Here is a 23407-nt window from a genome sequence, read left to right on the forward strand (position 1 = left end):
CAACTCATTCCAACATCTGTAAAAGTATCTGGAAATGGAGACCAAACAGAAAACAGTCTAGCTTTTGTATTGGTAGTTTATTTGCACAAATGATCAGATATAAAGTATCACTGAGGTAGACTCAAGTCTATCTTATCTGGGGCTTCTGTTATAAATAAGATAAAGGAGACAGGTCAGACCTTCAGGAGATACATCAGACTTTACAACAGAAGATGTGTTTAGAAATCTCCCCCTCCTCTCGCCAGCCTTAGCCATGACATAAGACAGAGCAGTCAGCATTTCTTTATATTTACAAGCTTTTAAAAATAACCCCCTGGGAGCGCTACATTCTCGATAAGCAACTGCTCAAAGGGGCAGATCCCTCCTGCACACTTTTGTCTGCTGGACTTGTTCACCAGCATTGAGCCATAAAATGATGGTCTGTTTGGATGGCCATTCCCAATCCAAGTGCCAGGCTAGGAATGCTGGTGTTTTTCTAAGGACAGGCATGAGTGCTGGTGCTACACACACACTGGTTTGTTACAGGCATTTTGCTAGTGAGCCCTCTGTGCACCGTTTGGTTATTCTAGGTTTTGTTATATCACCAAAGGATGCTCGCTGCCTTGGTTCAGCAGGGTTCAGCACAGTCATTTTGCAGGCTTCTGCCATTCTCAGCTATACTATAAAGGGTTAGTAATGTGGTCAGATGATTAAGGACGTGTCTGTATCTCAGTGCATTGACATAACAGAGCATACATGCTTTGTCACTTTTCAAGGGAAATGTATAAGTATCCGACAAATCCAGAGGCCCACAAGCATATATTTGTTGCCTCGTACAGAGGTCTAATTCACAACCAACCTGAGGTTGCTTTCTTCTACTGGACCTGCAGTCAGATTTTGTACACCAAGCATTCATGCTCCAGCTGGCAGGGAAGGAGAAGAGTCCATCGTTTTACTACATAAAACCAAATGGAGCTACTGCCTCCAAAAGCTGGCATTGCCAGCTCTACCCTGCTGCTCCACAGATCCACCAGACTGCAGGAGCAAGATTTTAAGTCTGGGTGGTGCATGTGATGCTGCCCATTCCAGATGCCAAAAAATGTTCTCAAACATTCATGTGTAGTGTGGTATGGTATTATTCCCCCCAAACAGGCTTACACATCCTGGTAGCATCTACATAGCAAAGGATGCTACATAGCAAAGGACTAGAAAACTATACATAGCATGTCCAGAATTAGCCAGAACCTTAGGATGCAGCCTTGCTGCTTGGTCCTGTGGGGTCTTTCAGCTTCGGTGAAAGAACCAACAGAGAGAATTTATGCTATTTACACTCCAAGTGTAGGCATCAGCAAGAAGGCTGCTGTTACTTGTCCTTCGGGCCCCACCATTTATTTCACATCATGTCTTTTGACCTAAGGGGTTTGCAGCATGGAATGTTTTTGACGGAATGCTTCAAAGAAAGAGAAGACTCCCCTCTTGCGTGTAGTGGCCCCGCTGCCATTTTTCTGGAGGGAGTGCCCTGTGGCAGGAAATGGGCTTACTGGGGAGTCCGATACTGTCCTTTTCATCTTCAAGATGGAACGTGAACCACTTTTTGATCGCACTCGTGATGCAGAAGCCACTAAACATTTCTGATACTGGACCTAACAAAGAAACAAGTAGTTCGAGGTGAATTTACAGAGCATAGAGCCAGCCAGGGCTTGCAAATACCCAATGATTACTGTATCTTTAGTTCTTCCCCAACATAAACCGACTTACCTTTCCCTCTGCAAGGTAGGCTTATTAACAGCCCAATCCTAAACTCAGCCAGCATCAGTACTGAGCCCTAGTGCCGGCACTGGGTACCATAAACATGCCATAAACCATGTTTATGGAACCCAGTGAGTAGGGAGCACGGGCGCTGGGCCTATGCCAGTCAAGTGCTGGGCCCAGTGCTGGCAAGAGGAGGATGCACCCCCCCCCCGGGGTGGTGGTGGTGAGACTGCTGTGCAGTGGTGTGGACTCTAAAGCATGGGGGGAGGGGGGCAGAGGGAGAAACCGAGGTGGAGCCCTGCTCCACCAGATTCTGAACTCCATGTTGGGCCAGAAGACTCAAGGCCAAAATAGCTGGTGCAGACTTCAGAAGCCCCAGAAGGGCTTGGGGCTTTCTCCAAGGAGACTCTGGCGACTTCCTAGAGCCCACTGGATACAGAAGTAGCTGCTTTGGTGCTGCTGCTCCAGCAGACTCTGGGAAGCTTAGGATTGGGCTGTAAGGCTGGGCAGCCTCATTATCCATATGTGAGAGAAGGGGGACCAACAGCTTAAAAATGCAGTGGAGAGAATCTTTACTTATCATTATCCCAGTGTCAGACACTTTGAAACTGTTGAGTGCTAGCCTGCAAACCAAGAAATCTTGTCTAGCCAAGACTGAAAAGCCTCAGAAGTCTGTGGTACTGCAGTAAACAGCAGGTCTGGGCAAGGCTAGGTGTGGAATATGAAACCTCTCATAAAATCCTATTTAAGCTTTATGACATTTACCATGCAAGCAGCTTGCACTGCTTCCGAGATAATGCCGGCATCTGGGTCACACCAAAAGGCTGTGCACTGGAAACGCTGTTGCCCCATGTCAGTGATCAGTGCAAATGTGTGGGCATCTTTGCCAATTCCAATAAAAGTCACATAGCGGACCTGGCATTCCCAAATGCACTTCTCTTCTTCATCATCTTCTTCCTTAAACACAAAATAATCCCATCAGATTAGATCCAGATCAGCAATCTGGTCACATTTTACATTCATTTTGCCATGATACTAATCTCCTCATGCTCGCCATACACAGGCACTTCCACACCCCAGAACCATCAGCTCCCAAATACCTTTTCTTCCCTAAACCAAATATTCCATTTGAACCATTTTTTTTTAAAACAAAAGCTGTAAATTCAGGGAAGGGGCCTGAGGGAGGCTGCAGCCCTGTGTGTTTTTATATGTTTAGTTCTTATTTCATTAACTTGGTTTGCAAATTAATTAAGTATTTGAGCTCATTCCATTGATCTGAGGAAGTAATAGACAGTTCCTTCTATAATAAACTATGCCACCTCTACAGTGCCACAGCAACAATTGCTGCTATACACCAGGGCTTTTTAATCTCTTTGTTGTTGCTGCAAGTACCACTTTCAAAGGTGGTACCTGCAAAAAGTGGTACTTGAAAAGAGCACCACCACTGCCACCAGAGTGGGTGGCTTGCCCCACAGTTGGTACTTTGCTCTGCATCCTCCTCTAAACTGCACCTCTTGAAGGCCAGACATCTTGTTCACTGCCGTACCATTGCTCCAGCCATCTCCACTTCTAGCAGGACTAGGCCAGGCAGGGAAGCACCACGTAGTCACCATAGCACCACCTGACATACTGTGAAATACCACTAGTTGAAAAGCACTGTGATAGATGAATATGGCTACTCTTCTAGAATTTGTCATAGCCATAGCTTCTTTCTTATGGTATCCATACAGTTATACGTAGCAGAGGTCTGTGCTCAATGCAGAGCTAATCTCAGAAACTTCCAGAGCTTTGCTGAGCATTCTGCCCCTGCTCTTGGGTGGGGGAAAACTGTATGCACACCATGTGCTTCAAGGGCGAGAAGAGTGCCTCAGTCCCTTTGCAACTGTTGCCTCAGGAGCATTGCTAAGGGAATGCTTCTAGCTTGTCCTTCTCCCTCTCACTTTTTTTAATAGAAAGAAAGAAAAACCAGCAGCTTGGAGTGAGGGTGAAACTGTTGTGAGTCACAAGACTTACCTTGATTTGGTCTGCTTGCATTACTACATCTGAAATGCTGATGACAGATGGAGTCCACTGTTCACGGCCACAACTGTCCATCAGAGTTTCAATGGCATTATTCAGCACATCCATCCCTGAGGGGATGAAGTAAGATGGGTGAGCCAAGGAACAACTGGATTACTCATCAGATAAATAACTGGATTCTCTCAAGACCCCAGCTCTGAACTCAAACTGCTTTTCAAAAGCCAAACTGCTTTTATTGGAGTTGATGGTGTCATTTAGAGACAAAAAAGGAACAAGGAGATGTGGGGGGAAGGAGAGAAATGTCATGCAGCTCCAGATAGAAGGGTGACAAAAGGGGAAAAAGAAAAGAAGAGAGCATATTTTGCTGAGTTTTCCAGCAATCAAAAACACCCCTTGCACTCCAAGAAAGAATGGTGAGCCCACAAAATAAAAACCCATTTCTCCAAGGCCTCCAACACCTTAACAAAAAGAGCTGCACACCACGACAACTTCTGGCAGGTCCAGCTTCTTGCCTCACACTGCAACAGTGACAGAACTTGCTGCACCTTCGGAACTTCGGACATAGGCCAAACCACATGCTACTGGGCAGGCCTGCAATTGGTCACTGATGTTTTTGTTTTAAACTGAAAAACAGCCTTGGGAGTTACAAAGTCTATTGTAACTGCAGCACTGGGGGAGGGTCCTTAACACTCTCCCACAGGCTATTTTTGCAATCCACATCCCAACACCCCAACTTACTTTTCCACCCACAAGGGGAAAATCAGATTTTCGAATAGATTTTCTCACTCAAAGCTGGCCCTGGTTTGAAAGCAGACTAAACTAGGAAAAAGGGAATGGTCCCCTGGCAAGGCTGAGGCACAAACAAGACAGCTCCCAGCCTAAGTAAGAAGGTCTGCAGGACCCCAATGGAAACATTTCTTTGTCACACCCCTTAGTCCTGACTCCTGTAAGCATCAAAATCAGCCAACCCTCGTTATAACCTCACCTGCTGAGCACAGTACAGCCCATCACACATGAACATGGGTTTCAGAAATCAGTGAGCACTACCTACCCATAGCTTTGGACACTGGTAAGCTGCCGATATACAGTGCTTCATATTTCTGTACAGACTCTCTCACGGCATCCAGAACGTCAACTGCCAGGATCAAGAGACAGTGAGCACAGACTCGCCATTCCACTGCTCAGCAAATAAATCCCAGGTCATTAAAGAAAAGGAGATGCTGAAACATGGCAGCCAGTAGAAGAGATTAGCCTTCCAGCCTGCTCCTAGGCATTTTTACTGAGAAGAAAGTCCCACAGAGCTCACTCCAACTTATCCTCTGGCAGTGTGCTTACAACTACTGTGACACTGCCAACTGCCTAGGGAAAAACACCACCCTGGCCTGCTCCTTCCCCTTTAAAAGTGGTTGGTTTGACACACCAATCAGCAGATGCAGCTTTTTGTGGAGTGGAACTAACTATTATCACCAACCAATTGCAGCAAATCAAACTGCTGTTAAAGGAAAAGCCACAGAGGCCAGTTCAAGAGGTGGCAACCTTCAACTACTGCCTTCTCTTAACCCTTTCTGAATACAAAGAAAAGGGAAGGAACATACAATTCTATCCTTAAGAGGGTGGAAGGAAAGGAGAACTGTGACTCATGAGACATTTCACAGGATGGTAGCCAAGGAGGTGAACAGAGTGAAGAAAGCCCCCTCCTGGAGTTTGCATGCAACATCATCAGATCTTACATCTGACTAAGGCTACAATCCTATGTATGTTTCCCTGGAAGTTCGCCTTATTGAACACAGTGGCACTTCCTTCTGAGTAAGTAAGTGGGACTTACTTCTGCATAGGATTGTGCTTTAAGATGGAAAGCTGAAATGTGTACTTTTTTTGTAGCAGCTAACAAGTTCTGCCTGTGCACATATTGCCTAATCAGGAGTATGAGATCAGGCTCATGCCATTTCCTCCCAATTTGAAAGTCAGCCCTGAATGCCAATCAAGCTGCCCTTTCCAAGGTGCCAGTGGCAGCTTTGAAAGCAAATCATCCTGTACTTTCTGGTGGTGTTTGTGATCTGCCATTCTGCTCCTTTCTGGGTTTCCATCTATTTCCTGAACTGGAAAATCTTTCTGAAAGTCAGCTCATTTTCTCATTTTTAATCATTATTATTGGCATTCCTTTTGTTCAGTTTATACAACAATAAACTTAGGAGACAATGGCATCCCACAAACCTATTGCACTCACAACAGAGACAGAAGGTGAGAAGACTCCTCCATCCCTCTTTGAGTGACAGCATCCCTATGATGGCAGGGCAAGCACCCTCCAAATCACCCTCTCATCAGAACAGTCCTGCGTCTTTTCTGTGTAGCTGTTGGCCACTTAAAGCAGCTTTACTGACTTATTGTTACAGAGGGAATTTTATGCCATTTGATTTTTTCATCTTCACACAATTAACAGGTTTTTTCAAGGAAGGGCAAGCAGGAGTGGTTGTTTGGACCAGCCTAGCTAAACCTTTCTGTCATAGCAGGGAAAGGATAAAAAGAAAACGTGATTCCCCTGGAGAAGGTCTTGCGGAATTTAAAATTATTTTACCTTGCAGAGATACATCATCTGGAGTGACGGGTTCAAGTGTGACAGATCGAGTGAGGCTTCCGCTGGCCACTGCTCGCTCAGCCATGATCTGCAATACACAGAAAAGCTTATTGCAGATGAGGGTCATCTTCGGCATGTCACTGTCTAAACAGGGGCATGTGGCCAAACTCAGGGCACAAGCCTAACCAGGTCTACTCAGAAGTAAGTCCTATTTTGTTCAATGGGGCTTACTCTCAGGAAAGTGTGGTTAGGATTGCAGCTTTAGATGGTCACTCAGGAAGGGAACTGTTCCTGACAAAGATGCAACTTCTTTGATCTCCAAAAATATGGCCAGAAATCAGAATTCAAAGGGGAAGTCCCTTCTTTTAATACATACAACCTGAGCATATGCCTGTTCAATGGCACTTACTCCCAAGTAAGCATGTTTTGGACTACAGTTTTGCCCCTCCTACCAGCTAAGAAATTAAAAGTCTAGCTCTGATGAGACCCATGACACATGTAATGCTTGTAGAGCAGGCAGCTCACAGGGATAATTCCAGACCACCAGCCATCCAAGGCAGAACTCCATTAGCCATTTCCTCACAAGATGAAAGAAGACTGTCGCCAAGATCTCCTGTTGCTGTACTACAAGGGCCAGGAAAATGGTGAAGGCTTCTTTCCTCACCTACATATGTTTGTGTGCACACGCATGTGTTAGTACGCACATGTATGGAAAGAACAGTGCTACATCGTAGGAGGGGTACCTTGGAGCACATTTCATGAAGAGCCTTGGCAATGGCCTTGGCAGGCACATTGCAGTGGAAGACATGGCACTTCAGCATACAGGTGTCCTTGTCGCTGGCCACGAAAGCAAAATCCCTGCAAGGAGAGGAGATCCTAATGAGCGAGGGCTGGGCTCCAAGCACCAGTTCTTGCTGCAGGAGGAAGAGAAGACCTTACCTGTCCCTTGATCAAGCATAGCATGTAGGGAAAGAAAAAAGGCTAGTTAATGCAGCATACCAGAAGGAGTAACCCGGGTGATGGGCTTGGTCTCAGAAGATCTGAGGAGAGGAACAAAAGTCTGCCAGGAGCAGATCTTGAGGGAGGACAAGGACAGCAGGATACAGCCCCTCCCCCAGCTCCACATTCTAAGATTCTGCAGCCTTTAGTGCCTATGGCTCAACATTCCAGTTTGATGCAATGCTAAGACTGAAGTCACCCTCAGAGTCAAGTTTGAGTAGCCACAAGATCTTTCCTACCCTCCCCAGGAAAAAGCCACCACTCACCTGCCATTGTTGCAGCCCACCCCCCAGACACGGATGTTGATGATGGGCTGGCAGTGGATGAGGCTGTGGTCCAAAGGGTCCACTAAGCTCATTGTGTCCTTCTTCAGGATCATCACCATGTTCTGGCCCTGGGGGAGGAGACTAGAGGACTGTGACCGAGGCACAGTGTGGGAGCGGAAAGCCCCCTCCACATGCCTTTCCCATCCAGAGCTACAGTGATGCAGCAGAGATCTGGGTTGTTTATCCCCAACTAAGCAGCACTACCTGCCTGTGATGCAATGGAAGGGAGTACTACAGAAGTATAATTAGTGAGCATGGCAGAAGGGCATAAATGGAGGCACCATGCCTGTGCCCATGCTTGGGAAGGAAGGGAAACAAAACAGCACCTGCGTCCAGGAGAGCAATGGCTGCATTCAGTAAGGTGGTTGCTGAGAGTCCACTGGGAAAGACAGTTGTACAGCTTCAAGATAGGGTACATCTTTTCTTTTTGGGGTTGTATGTCTTTGGCACTCACCTCGCCCCATCTGTCTGCAGGATCCCAACTGTCACACTTGCTCTGAGACAGCTGCTGGATGCAATTATTCACTGCAATGCTGCTCTTGCCAGGGGCCAGGTCCTCCTCAGGGATCTCTACCCAGCCTAGGGAACGCACAACGAAGCACTAGCAGGGGAGACACACAGAGGTTACCATAAGGCATACTTTGGGCCCCCCAACTATGTAGCCCAGGGGTGCCCAAACCCCGGCGCCACCTGCGGCCCTCAGGGACTCCCAATCTGGCCCGTGGGGAGCCCCCAGTCTCCAATGAGCCTCTGGCCCTCCGGAGACTTGCTGGAGCCCGTGCTGGCCTGATGCAACTGCTCTCAGCATGAGGACGACTGTTCTACCTCTCACCTGAGCTGTGGGACAAGAACTCCCTCCACTACTTGCTATTTCACATCTGTGATGCAGCAGTGGCAGTGAAGGAAAGGCTGGCCTTGCTTTGTGCAAGGTCTTTTACAGGCCTTGAGCTACTGCATGACCTTCATTCATTCATATAAGTTCCATCTCTAATAAATTCATTTATGTAAATTTACTCAAATTTGATATGTAAATTAATTATTTTTTTCCGGCCCCTGATACAGTGTCAGAGAGATGATGTGGCCCTCCTGCCAAAATGTTTGGACACCCCTAATGTAGCCCAATCCATGTGCTTCTTTAAGTGAGAGTCTAAAGACCACTAGCATGGAGAAGAGGAATAACAGTGTGCCTAAGGTCAGATATTGCACATCTAGCCATCACCAACACACTGGGTAACTTCACCCAACCAATAAAGCCCACCGGTTGACCATTTTCCCTTTCGTTGACTTCTGTGTTCTATGACCAGCCAGTTCTATGTCACAAAGAAACCCTCATGCTTATTCTTTGTTGAGTGTCATACTAGATGCAGAGAGAGCTATAGCTGAGGCCCAGTTCCATGGAAGATAAGAGTCATCCACTGCAGTTTGTTACAGCTTCACACCTCCTACTGATGGCCAAAAGGCATATCAATGAACCAATTACCAATAATGGTATTATGGCAACGTGCATGGATTGTGCAAGAACAGATCCCATACAAAGACTATAATTCAGTGTCTGTTGTATTTAAAAAAAATTCTGTACTATCTTTCTGATTAAAACCCTCTCAAGGTGGTGTACAGCAATAATAAAACAAGAAAAAAACCACAAGAATGTACTGTTGAAACAACAGCAACAACATCATATAAAAACAGAACAATCAGTACTAAACTATTCTTTAAAAGCCTGGCAAAATGAAAGCATGTTCACTGCCCATTTAAAGGGTGCCACAGAGATCACATGGTGAGCTTCCTCAGGGTGAGAATTCCAAAGATGTGATGCCATGACAGAGAAGACTCAGCCCCTAGTACCTGCCAACCAAACCTGTGTCAGACAGCAGGCTGATTTTGAATCTTGGGTAGACTCACATGAGCAAAAGTGGTCCTTGGGTAACCTGGGCCCAGATTGTGTAGGATGTGAAAATTTAATACCAACACCTTGAATTGGGCCCAGAAACAAACGAATAATCAGTGTAACAGCTACAAAATGGGTTACACTCACTTGCCTCCAGGTGCCCACCAGCTTCAGAGTGACTGCAATCTGAACCAACAGACGTTTCTGAACTTCCTTCTTGCTACATACTCTCTATCTCCCTGCTGTGGTCCCAACCCAAAACTTGCTGTGTGGGGCCATGAGGAAACCTAAGCCTGAAACCTAAGCCTGTAACCTAAGCCTGTAACACAACAACGCATTTTGTATCAAGTGTAGTATGGCCTATAGTCACCATAAAATATGGAAAGAGGATTAACAACAGCTGATATGATTGTCAGGAGCAGGACTTGAGAGTGATGGATTCCAGATTCTTCAAAATAAGAGAGTAGATCCAGTGCTTTGAAGACCCTAACATCACCTGTCAAAGCTCACAGTAGAGCAAATCTGCAACCACTGCCTCCAAGACCTTACCTATGCTGCCCTTATTTCCCTTGTCCCAAAGAAAGGGGCTTCCTCAGTCAGTCAGGTTTCTGAGCCAAGTGCCCCCTCTGTCCCCCACCTCACCTGACTGTACCTTGGAGCCAGGCTCTGCATTGCTCTGAGGGTGCTCTTCCCCCTGCCAGTTCAATGATGTCCTGTAACAAGTAGAGAAGCACAGTCATGACATGGAGTTCCTTGGACACATGTTCAGTCCCAGAACAAATTCCAGGGCAACTGTGGATCTTATTGCTATCTCAACTTTCTGGCACATCAAGCTGAATTCACAGTACTATGTGATTTCCACTGGCTCTGGTCAAAGACTTTTCAGCTTGGAGAGCTGGTACATAGTAGGGACCAGTCTTGGTCCCTCTCCTCCAAAAATAATTATATAGGTGGAGCCTATTTATCTGCATTAGTTCTGTTCCGTGATTCAGCGCGATTAACAAAAAAAAAGCGTTGTGCTACATTCCATAGAGTTACGCGAATACGCTGCAGCCTGGCACTTCCGAATGGAAGGAAACTAAGGCAGCTGTTATCAATCCCCTCCCTTCCACTCTGTACTCAGCCCTCCCCATTGCCAACTGTCCCCATTTCTTTCACCGGTGGGATGCTGATCTTTTAAGAGTCCAGTCCTATGTGTTTCTACTCAGAAGCCCCATTGTAGTCAATGGGGCTTACTCTCAGGAAAGTGTGGAGAGGATTGTAGCCTTGCTGGGCTGTTTTGTTTCTGTAGGCTGGAGCACGGAGGGCCTGCACCACGGGGGGGGGGGGAATTCGGCAAAAACTCCCTGGGTTTTTTAAACCAATCCCCTCTGTTGCTACTGCACCTGCCCCTATGTGTGTGTGTGTGAGAGAGAGAGAGAGAGAGAGAGAGCTCCACCTTCCTGCACGTGCTCTGGCTACAGAGGTTTTCCGCCCCCCTTCCCCTCTTCAGCCTCTTTGCTGGCTCAGGGGCTCCAGGAGTGTTACTGTTCCTTCAGAAGGGGAACCTCTTCCTTGGCTCCAGGGCTATTTCCCTGTCTGGGCCAGTCGGAGCCTTTTTGTCTTGTTTTGGGCTGCCTGGAAACTGAGCAGAGGCCAGCGCAGGGCAAAGGAGGCAAAGGTGTGTGTGACTTTCTGTTCCCCCACCCCATTCACATTGAGACAAATCCGCAGATAAAAAAATCCATGGATAAATAGGCTGCACCTGTAGTTACTTATATTATAGAGTTATTCAAAGGATTACAAGGCAATACATGAGAAGTCCTTTGAACACTTAAACACTACACAAATGCTAAGTAGTATTATTAACAGCTCTAATCCCACAGATCACATGCAACCATTTGCTCTGCTCAGCCTGTTCCCTTCAGATCCAGAGTGCCTCCTACTTTGGTAGAGTTGCTACTGTGAAGACATCCAGAAAGAGCTGGATCTGGAAACAGAAGGATCTGACTAAAATGGGTTCCAGAGCACAACATGTCTACTCTGAAATAAGTTCCACTGTACCAAATGTGGACAGGATTGCAGCCTGAATGACTAAAAGGAGATAGACAAAGTGCTTGCAGGAAAGCAACAAACTGCTTCCTTACTCCTCATATCTGTGCAACTCATGATAACATCAGAGGAGAACATGACTGGGTCCTAGAAACCTTGTTCGCTCTCATTCAGATTAGACTTGTGCCTTAGCAAAGTGAAGACAAGCCTACCTTCTGGTCAGCGATGCCATTGGACTTGGGATAGGTCTCTCCTTTGGCACACGTCTTAATGCATTTACCTGAAGATCCTGAAAAAGGCAGAAGAGAAGCCCATGATAATTCCTTCAGGCAGGAAGCTAACTTGGGAGGAAATATAATTCCTGAGCATTTCAGGCTAATCTAACCTGGACATTTTGTGGGGAATAGATTCATTGCTAAAATGCACCTGGTCCTCAGTCAACTAGGGATGTTGCTGATTCCCTCCTACATGCACCACTCCAGAATGCAGATGGGTACTGATCATGGATCTCTCAAGTAGATCACAGGTAGCAAGGGTTGGTAGAGACTGCCTGAGACCCTAGAGAACCACTGCCAGTCTAGGTAGATAACAGTGAATTAAGTGGTCTGGCTCTGTATAATATAGCTTGATAGATTTATGTACAACTAGTGCAGATGGTTCCTTCTTCCCACACCCCTTCCAAGTTGTTCCGCAAGGTCAAATTGACAGTTTAGCGAAAGTTGATTACCTGACCAGAATGTATATCATTCTATTTTAGAAAGCAATTTCAAGAATTTAAAAATACATTGTTTGAGCCCCAGGCCAGCCCAACTGTGAAGTCAACTAAGGGCACAGTCCTATCCTGCAGTGGAACAGGCAAGCCAAGAGGCTTGTACTGTATCCAGCGCAGGACAGGGACCCAAGGTGGCTCAGCCAGAGGCAAGGGGAAACTTTTCCCCTTACCCCTGGGTAAGGCACCCTTGCCCCAATGGGTCTCCTCGGACTTGTGCCAGCTCCTGTGGTGGCACAAGTCCGAGGAGAGTGGAGCAGCTTGAAGCCACTCCAATTTTCCTGGGAACAGAGGTTGGGATCTGGCATAACTACCAGATCCCAGCCCCATCTCCCGTTCCCCATCTGCCCACCCCCACTGCTTGCCCTCCCCTCCCCCCCGCCCAGGAACGCCTCCCTCCCACCCACCCCAGAGCCTCGTGTTGGCCCAGCTGGGCCAACGCAAGACTTGCGGAGGAAGCTGGTGCAGCCTCTGTAGGCCAGTGTCAGCCTTGTGTCAGCCTCCGTAGGCCGGTGCACCTCTGAGCGCCAGCCTGGCTTCCTCCCGAGGAGGGGCAAATGTGCCTTATGGCATGTTCACAACCCTCCTGGGCCAGCGCAAGGGACTTGTGCCAGCCCGTGGGTGGCTCTGGATTGCACCCTAAACTGGTCACCACAGGCTCTAGATTGGTGGGGGATGCTCATCTCTGCCTGCCTACCTGCCTCCACTACTCTCCCTGGACTGGAAAAATAAGAGGAAATATGAAGGGGAAGAGAGTGCTGAGGAAGAATGCTGGAGAGTGGGAGAAGCACTGGCTGGCACATCATCGGATAAGAGGGGTCAGTATTTGGCATCAGGAGGTATTGGGCCGGCCCTGATTGAGCCAAATAAAAGGCCATTTGGTGCCCCAATAGACAAGCTGATGGCACTGAGTAGACACAAATATCATTATGACAAATCAATAGGTTTTAGCATTGATTATATTTAATCTGTTTGATCCTCAGATAGTACCTAAATGGATATCCTCAGTTTATGCTGACTAATGCTGCAGTCCTAAAACGTACTTATGTCAAAGCCTCACTCTAATCAATCCAAAGAAACATGTTTAGGATCACATTTTACAGATTCCTTCTAATGCTTTAAAGCAGTGTTTTCTCAAACGGTGGGTTGGGACCCACGGGGTAAACCATGAGCCAATTTCAGCTGGGTCCCCATTCATTTCAATGTGTATTTTATTGTTAATATATTACATTTGATGCTACCATGGTATGTGACTGCATTTGGAGAAACATACAGATCTGTACTTTTAACAGGCTACTATATATGCTTTTAACAATGATAGTCAATGGGGCTGCAGCCTTTGGGATGTTGGGAATTTTTTTTAAAACAGATCAGCAACATCTTGGGAGGGTTAGGAAGGTTATTCTTTATTTTAAATAAAATTTGAAACTTCAGCTTTTAAGGGTTCTGTCTTGTCCCTGCCTTCTCCCCGGAGCCTTGTGTCACCCCGCAAGTCGCCACGGAGGCTGGATTCTGTGTGCTGGTGCAGCTTACTCATAAGGAGATGCAAACATGCAGTTAGGATTGCACTGTAAGTTACTTAGGGCGTAATCCTAACCCCTTATGTCAGTACTTTCCAGCACTGACATAAGGGCAATGCAGCTCTGAGGTAAGGGAACAAACATTCCCTTACTTTGAGGAGGCCTCTGTGAGTGACACACAACTGCAGAATGCAGCACATGTCCCATTGGCACCGCTATGCCAATGCTGGAAAGCAATGACATAAGGGGTTAGGACAGTGCCCTTGATTTAATTTTGTTGTATGGGGGGGGGGGGTGTTAAAAATGTTCCTGCTTGATGATGTCACTTCTAGCCATGATGTCACTTCTAGCCATGGTATCACTTCCAGGTTAATGACATCACTTCTGATGGGTCCCAACATATTGTAATTCTAAAAAGTGGGCCCTGGTGCTAAAAAGTTTGACAACCTCTACTTTACAGTTTAAATTCCATTAAAATGACAGCTGTGATGACCCACTTTTCATTGCTGTGGATTCAGTCATAGAACTCTTGTCCCTAAATATCCCCATCTACATTTATGCCCTCTGAATGACATTGTTAATCTTTGAAGCCAGAACTGAAAACCCAGTCTATCTCTCATGATTAGTAAGACCAAGAGCACACAGAGAGCATTCTGAAATACAAATTCTACCAGTTGAGGCATAATCCATGGTGGCTATTCAGTAAAATGTTTCCACAAGTGCCGCAAGTCTGCTACTCGGAGAGACACGCACCCTTGTTGATTCATGTACAGAAAAATCCCAATGGGTGGCATTTTGTTGGAATCAACCCTAACCCTGTTAGGGTTCAAGAACCCTGTTCTTGAAACAGCAAGGGTAGAATTGCAGATTTTATTGATTATACCAGCTTTGATCATGCACAAAAGATTTTAGAATCTCGATACCGTTTCAGGTAAAGCGGCTTCTCCCCTAGGCTCCAGACCAGAGGTACAAGATGGATGCTGCCACTGGGTGGCGCCTGTGGGCACATGCCAATAGTAGGTCCCTGAGGAGTCCCGGATTTTCCTCCATCCTGGGGGAAGATCAAGATCTGCCTCTAGGTTCTGGTCATTCCACAGATTATCTAAGGAAAGAGAATACATCAGATGAGGGATGGGCAAGATTCATTCAAAAGGATTGTGACAAAGTCTCCAGAAGTCTCAGGGCATATTGTCCTCATATCTTATCCTGTGCAAAGAGAAAAGCAACATGGGGATGTGCCAGCAGTCAGGGCCACAGTGCAACAGCTGCATCCAGTCAAACACTCATTTCGCATGAACAGTGCGCTAGGTGCTGTACTGATCACAGAAATCACAAGTCCCTTTGCAAATAATATTTTAGATGATAATCCTTTGTATTATATTTTCTGGGTGTGCAAACTGTTGCATGTTATTATTAACTTGATGGAATCCTTATAACAACCCTGCATAGTAAATAACTATTATTCTCCATAGTGGGGAAGCCCACGGGGCGTGGTTTACCTAAGGCCACCTACTGAAATCTTGGCGGAGACGAGATTTGAACCAGGGAAATCCTGATTCACGACCAAATCTCAGCCACTGCACTACAACAGGAACTGATTTGCAAAGCATCTTAGATAGACAAGCTGGGAGAGAGGCTAAGAATTCTGAAATGGGGAGCCCAATTGTAGGGAACCCAAAGAGCACAGCTGTAGTGACGGGGCAGAGGAGCTCAGCTTCCCTTGCTCCTTGATCTTCTTGAAAATGGACGTGCAGGGACCAGAGTCAAAAGTTAAGTGTGCAGACCTGGTGTTCCTGTGTAGGACTGCTTGATGCAGGGCTCTCACTGTAACTGTATCTGCCCCACTGCATGCAGCTAAAAATAACCAGAGGTCAGTGTGCCCCTTCTGCTTTATTATCCTGTTGATTCTCCCAGTATGAAGGGAACAGAAGGTGAATAATCCATCACTTGCAATTCAATTATAGCAGGCAGGCTCTGGTTTCCCTGCCTGCTAAGCTGCATCCTTTTTAATCAGGTCTTGCCATCCCTTAGAGCAGTTCAACCAGCTGCCAGAAGCAGCCACACAGCAGTTGACACATATCTGTATGCAGACTAGTTCAAGTAAGGGCTTCCTGCCCTTCTCTACTCATAGCACTTTTGTTGTCACCTTCTACTGTCAGCTTCTCAGTCCCAGGAGACTGGGAGTTTGGAGAATGGAGAAGCTCTGTTAGCAGTTTAGCAAGAGACTACTGTGGGTTGCCCTTATGGATGACCACCAGGTGCAAGCCACTTCAGATCACTCTCGATGGCAGCATTCTCCAGGTGGCAAGTCACCTTGCAGGCTGGACCATTTTCTCCATCACTCAGTTGATCTGTGTGCTGAGTTGCTGGGTGTGAACAGCTTGACATGGCAATGCTTTGGTGTACAAATACAAAGCAACCTTAATCTGGATTGAAGAACTGTATACAGAATGCATAATTCTGAAAATGGTAAAACTAAACTGTACCAGCAGAGCAAGAACTCCAGTGTACATCTATGTGCAGTGGTCCCAGTTCACTTAAAGGTTTTGTGGATGTGGGAAGAGCATGGGAGATGCATAACCTCATTTTCAGATCTTACCACACAACCAGGCTTATACATCAGGCTATGTGTAAACCAGGCCACAGAGTTGCAGAAAAGCAGTTGTCCTAATTGTGTATGCACTCTTGATATTAAGATCTGATGCCCACTGAAGTCATTCAGCGGCATATAGCATTCTTCCCTCTGGGAAGAACTTTCATGAAACAACCAATATAAAAATATAGCATGCATTTGTCACCACCTCCAATGTTCCTCCTTCTGGCACTGGGGCTTTCCTGGTCAAAGAATGTACATGATTTTGATTGGCTAATGATCCAAGGAGAAAGAGTTAATCCTTAGCCTTCCTACTTTCATGCATATGCCTCCCTTTGCAGTTTAACACACACACAAAAATAAGGGCTAAACTCACATGCTTATTAGAATGGCCAGAGTTATGCTATATGGTTATGTTTCATACCACAGAGTCACCACTGCTGCTTTCCAGCTAAGAACTCCATTGCTGGAATCTCATCTCTGAGTTGCACAGAAGACAGGCAACATCTTAGCTTCCCTCCTCCCCACCTCTTCAAACCAATAAACTATTACACTTGTGCCAACTCTGAGAATTTAATCAAGGAAATGCTGCTTTCACAGATGGGATTAATCTGGCCAGAACAAGCTACAGCTCAGCATATTGTACAGTCCTCATATCCTCAGTTCTGTTCATGTGTTCCAAAATACTCAAGCTTTTAGGGAAGAGGATATTTAGGAAGAGGGATGCCACTAGCTTTCCTTGATTTTTTTCAAATCTAAAAAGAAGTCAAAAAGAAGCATTTCGACTTCTAGAAAAGTAGCAAACGGGCACCAAAAACTTCACAAGATTATGTAGGAGTGAATCTGTTAGCAACTACTCCTTTTTTTGAAAAAGGACCATCTTTTCAAATTTTAATAAATTCAGTGTAAATCTTTTTCTTAGCTTGCACTGCCAAGAGAGTGAATCACTAGTGTCTCCAAATAACAGAGCCCCTCCCTCTTGCCTACCTAACTGAAAATGAAGTGTGAAAGGATATATGACGTTTGTATGATCCACTCAATTTACTGAGCCTGGGGAGCACAGTAATCAACAGTCCTACCTCACTGGATTTGGCATTTAAATATGCAGATCACTCATTTTTGGGGAAGTGATAGCAACATTAGACCTTCAATTTAACAGATGGGGAAACCGATGCAGAAAAAGGGCCATAATTTGCCCATAGTCATCCATCAAACCTGTGGATTACTTACATAGATCTCACAAAACAGCCATATTCCCACCCATAGATCCAACTGCTTCACTTTGGGCTAAACAAAGTGTGACACAAAAGATGTGACAAGCTCAGTCAAAATTATGGGGAGGGGTATTTAACAATTTCACAGCTGCCATATTTCTAATCAAAATCTATCTACAGGGGGAAAGATTGTGTGTCTATGTATCTTTTCCTGGGGGAAAAATCAACTTGGGGAGGACAACTTTTAGTGGACAAATGGTCCAATCCATGGAAAGATTTAAGCAACTCTGTCTGCCACAGCCCCAAACAAATGAAGAGCTCCCCGAAGCTGCACTGAAGTAAATATAACTACTGGGAGACACTTCATGCCTCTCTCACATCTTGTCTGGTTTGTTCCCGAGCTTAATTGGAAACAGACTAATGTCCCCCACCCACCATGCACACAGTCATTCTAACACATTACAAGAAAGGCACCAAAAAGGAAGCAATACTGGGCCAACTGGCTCTGGTTTGCTTGCTTCACTATTGTAAATGAAGCTTGTCATGAATATTCATGTCCTCCCTTTCATCCAAAAAATCCCTTTATTAACTGGCTAGAGACTCTAGAGCAGGGGTCTCTAAACTTTTTGGCCAAAGGGCTGCATCAAATACCTGGCACACTGGTGAGGGCTGGAAAAAAAATTAAATATAAAATTTAAATAAATGCATTAGAGATGGAATTTAGATGAATGAATAAATCAATGGGCTCAAATGTCCAGGACTTCTCCAAGCACGAACACAGCCCAAGAAATAAAGCACACACTTAAATGGACCCCCTTCCGCCACCTCAAAATCACAACTCTGGTTGTGTTTGGTCAACTGGGCCAGAGGCTCTCAGGGGATCAGAGGCTGGCTGTGGGCTGGATAGGGGCTCTCTGCAGGCCGCATCTGGTCCCCGGGCTGGGGTTTGGAGACCCCTGCTCTAGAGCAGGGGTCTCCAAACTTTTTGGCCAGAGGGCCACATCAAATATCTGGCATAGTGTTGAGGGCTGGAAAAAAAAATTAAATATAAAATTTACATAAATAAATTAAAGATGGAACTTAGGTGAGTGAATAAATGAATGAATGGGCTCATTCATTCAACCTCTCTGGCCCTCAGAACACCCTCCAGACACAAGCAGAGCACAGCTCTGGTCATGTTCAGTTGAGTGGGCCAGAGGCTTTCAGGGGGCAAGAGGCTGGCTGCTGGCTGGATAGATGCTCGCCATGGGCCGCATCTGGCCCCCAGGCTCGAGTTTGGAGACCCCTACTCTAGAGGAAGGAGAGACTATGTTGCATTCCAGTTCCACAGAACAATACAGGTCTTTATAGAGAGAGGATCAGTCATATAACACACTGATCTGCATGTAATGTGTGATCAGATCATCATATATGATGCCATCAGAAGGTACAGGCCTGGCCTGACAGAGATGCTGAGGAGTTCCCAAAGGATCCATGTCACTTGGACAGATACCATGAGAAACATTTTGTCTATCAAGGAAAACAAACACATGGCCCATGGGTCTTGAACCTCTCTAAGACTGACTTTTTCAATAAGCCCCTCCCACCAATGCTTAATTCCCCACCACCTCCACTTTCCCCAGTTGCAAAGGAAAGAAGTTGTCCATGCAAATTTCTGCATGCATGTCCAAATCTGAGCCCAATCCACAGACCCTCGTCCATACTCTCTCCATCCTCCTGAAAGTTTCTTTTGTAAACACCAAAGTATTTGGAAAGAGAATTTAGGGCCTCTTTGGCACTGTACCCAATAGCAAAGGGTTCCAAGATTTCTCCCTGCCTCCCCTTTGCTTTCACAGCACTATTAAGTCCAGTTTTAATGAAATTGATAAAGGAGGATACAAAATGCTCTTCTTAATCACAGAAATGGGGAAAGGATTTCTCACCTATTGCCCTTCCAGATGGACCTTTCAGAGATCATCTAAACTAAAGCACAGCAGAAAATGTCACTGTCTATCTGGCTTACTCCCAGTTCCAATGTGTAAATTTGAGCTTAGGGACCCAGTTCATTTCACAAAGCTGAAAGTAAGACTACTTAGTTCTGGGGGATAAGATTCATGCAAAAATGTGAAATGCTGCATTCTTCAACCAATTCCCTGAGCCAGCCACACTCCATGAACAAACCCATGGAATGTAGTCCACTCTAATGCATGTTTACTTGTGAATAAGTTCCACTTATTTCAGTGAAACTTATTCCCCTGTAAATATGCCTAGGGCAACCCTAGGCATATTTACTAGGAACTAACTGAACCTAGTGGTAGTTTGTTTTAAGCAGACACGTTTACTATTGAGGTTTTAGAGAGGTGGGCAAGTGGCAGTCTGGGGGCTAGATCTGACCCTGGAGCAATGTTAGTTTTATGAGTTTCAAGGAGCAGACACATTTAATACTTTAATGTCACATGTTTCACATTACATTTTGATATTAAGAGAGCTGGTGTAGTGTAGTGATTATGTAGTTATGACATTCTGAGAATCAGGACTTTTGTGGTTCAAATCTCAACTCTGCCATGAACTCACTAGGTAGCCAAAGACCAGCTACTCCCTCTCAGTTGTAAGATGGGGATAACAATACTTTCATGCCTTATAGGGTCACTGTAAGGATACATCAAGGAAATTCATGCAAAGTGCTGGGCACACACAAAAAACATCACACAAATGCTAAGTATAGATATTTGGATATTATATATATGTTTGTAATGTAAATGTACACATATACCTGAGCACATATGCTCCATAACTGGGAAGTCCTTATTTCTAGATGTCTTCAATTTTTATGAAGCCTCAAAAGGGGGGGGGGAATTGCACAAGCCTTTGGACAGCTGTTTGGAGACTAGACTGGTCCTAAGAATACAGAAGTTCACCATCCCTGGGCTTTGAGTTAAAATCTCAGCATATGTACTTGAAATGAATTTAACTGAAATCAGTAGGACACATCCTTGGACAAGGGTGAGAGCACCCTGAACTTGCCACCCTTTGCAGGTTTGACTTTCTATTCTGCTCTACATATCATACTTCCGATACTATCTAGGAATGATGTAACCCTTCTCACCTCCAGCAGTGTCTTTTCTAGTGGCTATCCATTGGTGTTCTTTTGCACCTTTTAAAGATTGTGAGCCCTTTTGGGGCAGGAAGCAATTACTGTAGATATTTGATTTTCTCTGTAAACCGCTTTGTGAACTTTTTGATCAAAAGCAGTATATAAATACAGTTGATGATGATGATGATGATGATGTTCTGTGGGCATGAGTTTGCCTACTGATCTTGTGATGTTGAGAAACCTAAGGGAGATTTGAAACCTCAGTCCAACTTCCCTCAGTCTAGATGAGAAGAATACAGCAAGTCCCTCCCTTCAGCACCATGGAAAGCTGCCCGGAGATTGACAGAGATGGAAGGCTGGCCCTAACTGGGAAGGATGAGGGTGGAACCACAGGTTACAGTCTTCCTCCCTGCCCCCACCCAAAACACCCCCAGGTTTTGACTTCATCATGAAGGTGGCGTCAGGTAGACTGGACGATCAGCAGAAGGGGGCTGCGTCACTGTTTCCTTGCCACGCGTGCATCCACTCTAAAAAGCACCTCTCCCCAAGTTGCTTCTCTCCCAAGAGATAAACCTCCCTTGCCTGCAGTCAGCGGAAAGCACACACACACAAGCCGCGACCGAAAAAGTCAACAATCACCTTCATCTCATTCTCTCCCCCCTCCCCAACCGCCCCAACAGGAGCCAAGAGCCGACCCCAGCCCCTGCGCAGAGAGGAAAGGGGGCCAGGAGGTTCGCGCGTGGCAGGGGCTGGAGCGCCCCCCTGCACACCCACCACTGCGGGACAGTAGCCCAGACCTCGTCCAAAACAGCCATGAGTGGGTGGGAGGAGCAACCCCCCCCCCCGGCAGCCGATGCCCCAAGTCCCGGGAGAGGACAGGGCAGGGGGTGGTGCGGCCTGGACCCCGAGGCTGACCGAGCTGCCCATTCCCCCAGCGGGCGCTACAGCCCCAGCACCCCCTGGATGAGTGACTCGCGCCCCACCCAGCCCCGACCGCCTCCGGTGGTTCTCACCGTCGCAGTTGACCAGGATGATGGCCAGCATGTAGTCCTTGCCCAGCATGGCTGCTGCGCTCGGCGATGGGGGAGCCAGGAGCCGTGCAGCCCTGGGCAGGGACGGAGGGCAGCCAGCCGCCGCTGGGTGCCACAGGCCGGCGCTGGAGTGCTGCCGGGCAGGGCGGGGCGGGGCGGGGCTTGGAGGCCGGACCCGGAGGAGGAGAGAAGAGGTGCGCTAGCTGGCGCCAAAGCCCTGGTGCTCTCTGCGATGCAGAAATGAGTGCGCGTGGGGGGCAGCCCAGGCTGCGCGCACAAGATCCTGCTCTGCCTGCCTCGCACGTCAGGGCGGGGAGCAGGAAAAAAGCTTATGTGCACTTATAGGAGAAAGGAAAGGAAAGCAGAATGTGTATGGACCAAGGAACACGCAGCAGCAGGCTGGAGGGAGGCAGGAGCAGCAGCAGTCTCGGGGTGAAGCGCACCCCACATTTGCCAGCCCCTCACACCCATCCACCATTGATGCCACCTGCTTCAGCTCGCCCCATTGTTGGGCCGGCAGTGAGTAAAAGCAAAAGAGACTTGTGGCACCTTAAAGACTAACTGCTCAAGCCTAGGCATGTCTACTCGGAAGTAAGTTAAAGTCAATGGGGCTTGCTCCCAGGTAAGTGTGGCTAGGACTGGAGCCTAATGACCTAATCCTATTCAACTTTCTAGCATCGATGCAGACACAATGCAGCACCGAAGGAAGGGAGCAAACACTCCCTTACCTTGAGGAGGCCTACTGAACGCCACCCCACCACAGGATGCATGCAGCACACGACCCATTGGCATGGCTGCATCAGTGCTGGGAAGTTGGATAGGACTGGGCCCTATTTCAGCATATGGCCTACAATCCACAGGTGAAGGATTTCACTTCATGCACCTGGTCAGAGAGGAGGTAAGACTTGAGTGAGGAAGAGCACCAACTCCTGCAATTGCTGCTGCCTTGTATCTGAGCAAACGTTGTATCCTGAAATAAACCTGTTAGTCTGGAAGGTGCCAAAAGACTCTGGCATGATGGGGTTAGACATTGTTTTTACGCCCCAATATAAATCTACCGACTCGGGTTCCAGCAGCAGCACGCACAGCGCAAAAACTAGCTGTGAAAGCGAAATGACAGCACAATCCTATGCATGTCTACTCAAAAGTAAGTCCTCCTATTGCGTTCAGTAGCGCTTACTTCCAGAAAAGTGTGCATAGGATTGCAGTCTGAGAACCCAATCTTATGCATGTCTGCTCAAAAGTAAATCCCATTATAGTCAGTGGGGCTTACTCCCAGGAAAGTGTGGATAGGATGGCAGCCTTAGAGCCCAATCCTATGCATGTCTACTCAGAAGTAAGTCCCATCATAGTCAATGGGGCTTACTCCCAGGAAAGTATGGATAGCACTGGGCCCTGAGTGGCTTGCAGCCAGCACGCCCTACTGCCTCGGGCTCCAGAGAGTCACAGAACATGCCGCTGCACTCCCTTTGCACAACCCCCTCCCTGCCAAGTGACACAAATGCAACGTCGAGAACCATGTGCTGAGGCCACCACCCAGGAGCGGAAATGGCGTAGTTCGGCTCGCGGAGATTTTTGTTTTGTACTGAGAAAGACCACATGGTTGGACAGCAGAGATAAGAAAAGCAAGAGTGACGC

General features: G+C 46.7%; 1 protein-coding gene across 1 annotated transcript; it reads right to left on the minus strand.

The window, feature by feature from the left end:
* Positions 1-1356: 1356 nt before the first annotated feature.
* Positions 1357-21800, minus strand: APBB3 (amyloid beta precursor protein binding family B member 3). The gene is made up of 12 exons (XM_066623836.1): positions 21752-21800; positions 14782-14960; positions 11782-11858; positions 10191-10251; positions 8105-8251; positions 7591-7718; positions 7069-7183; positions 6326-6413; positions 4802-4885; positions 3745-3860; positions 2497-2688; positions 1357-1622 (listed from the first exon to the last, which is right to left on the minus strand). The coding sequence occupies exons 1-12, from the start codon at positions 21798-21800 to the stop codon at positions 1392-1394; spliced, it is 1467 nt and encodes a 488-aa protein (XP_066479933.1). The 3' UTR covers positions 1357-1391.
* Between the last annotated feature and the right edge of the window lie 1607 nt (positions 21801-23407).

The sequence above is a fragment of the Tiliqua scincoides genome, chromosome 4 (assembly GCF_035046505.1).
Source record: "Tiliqua scincoides isolate rTilSci1 chromosome 4, rTilSci1.hap2, whole genome shotgun sequence".
NCBI classification, from domain to species: Eukaryota; Metazoa; Chordata; class Lepidosauria; order Squamata; family Scincidae; genus Tiliqua; species Tiliqua scincoides.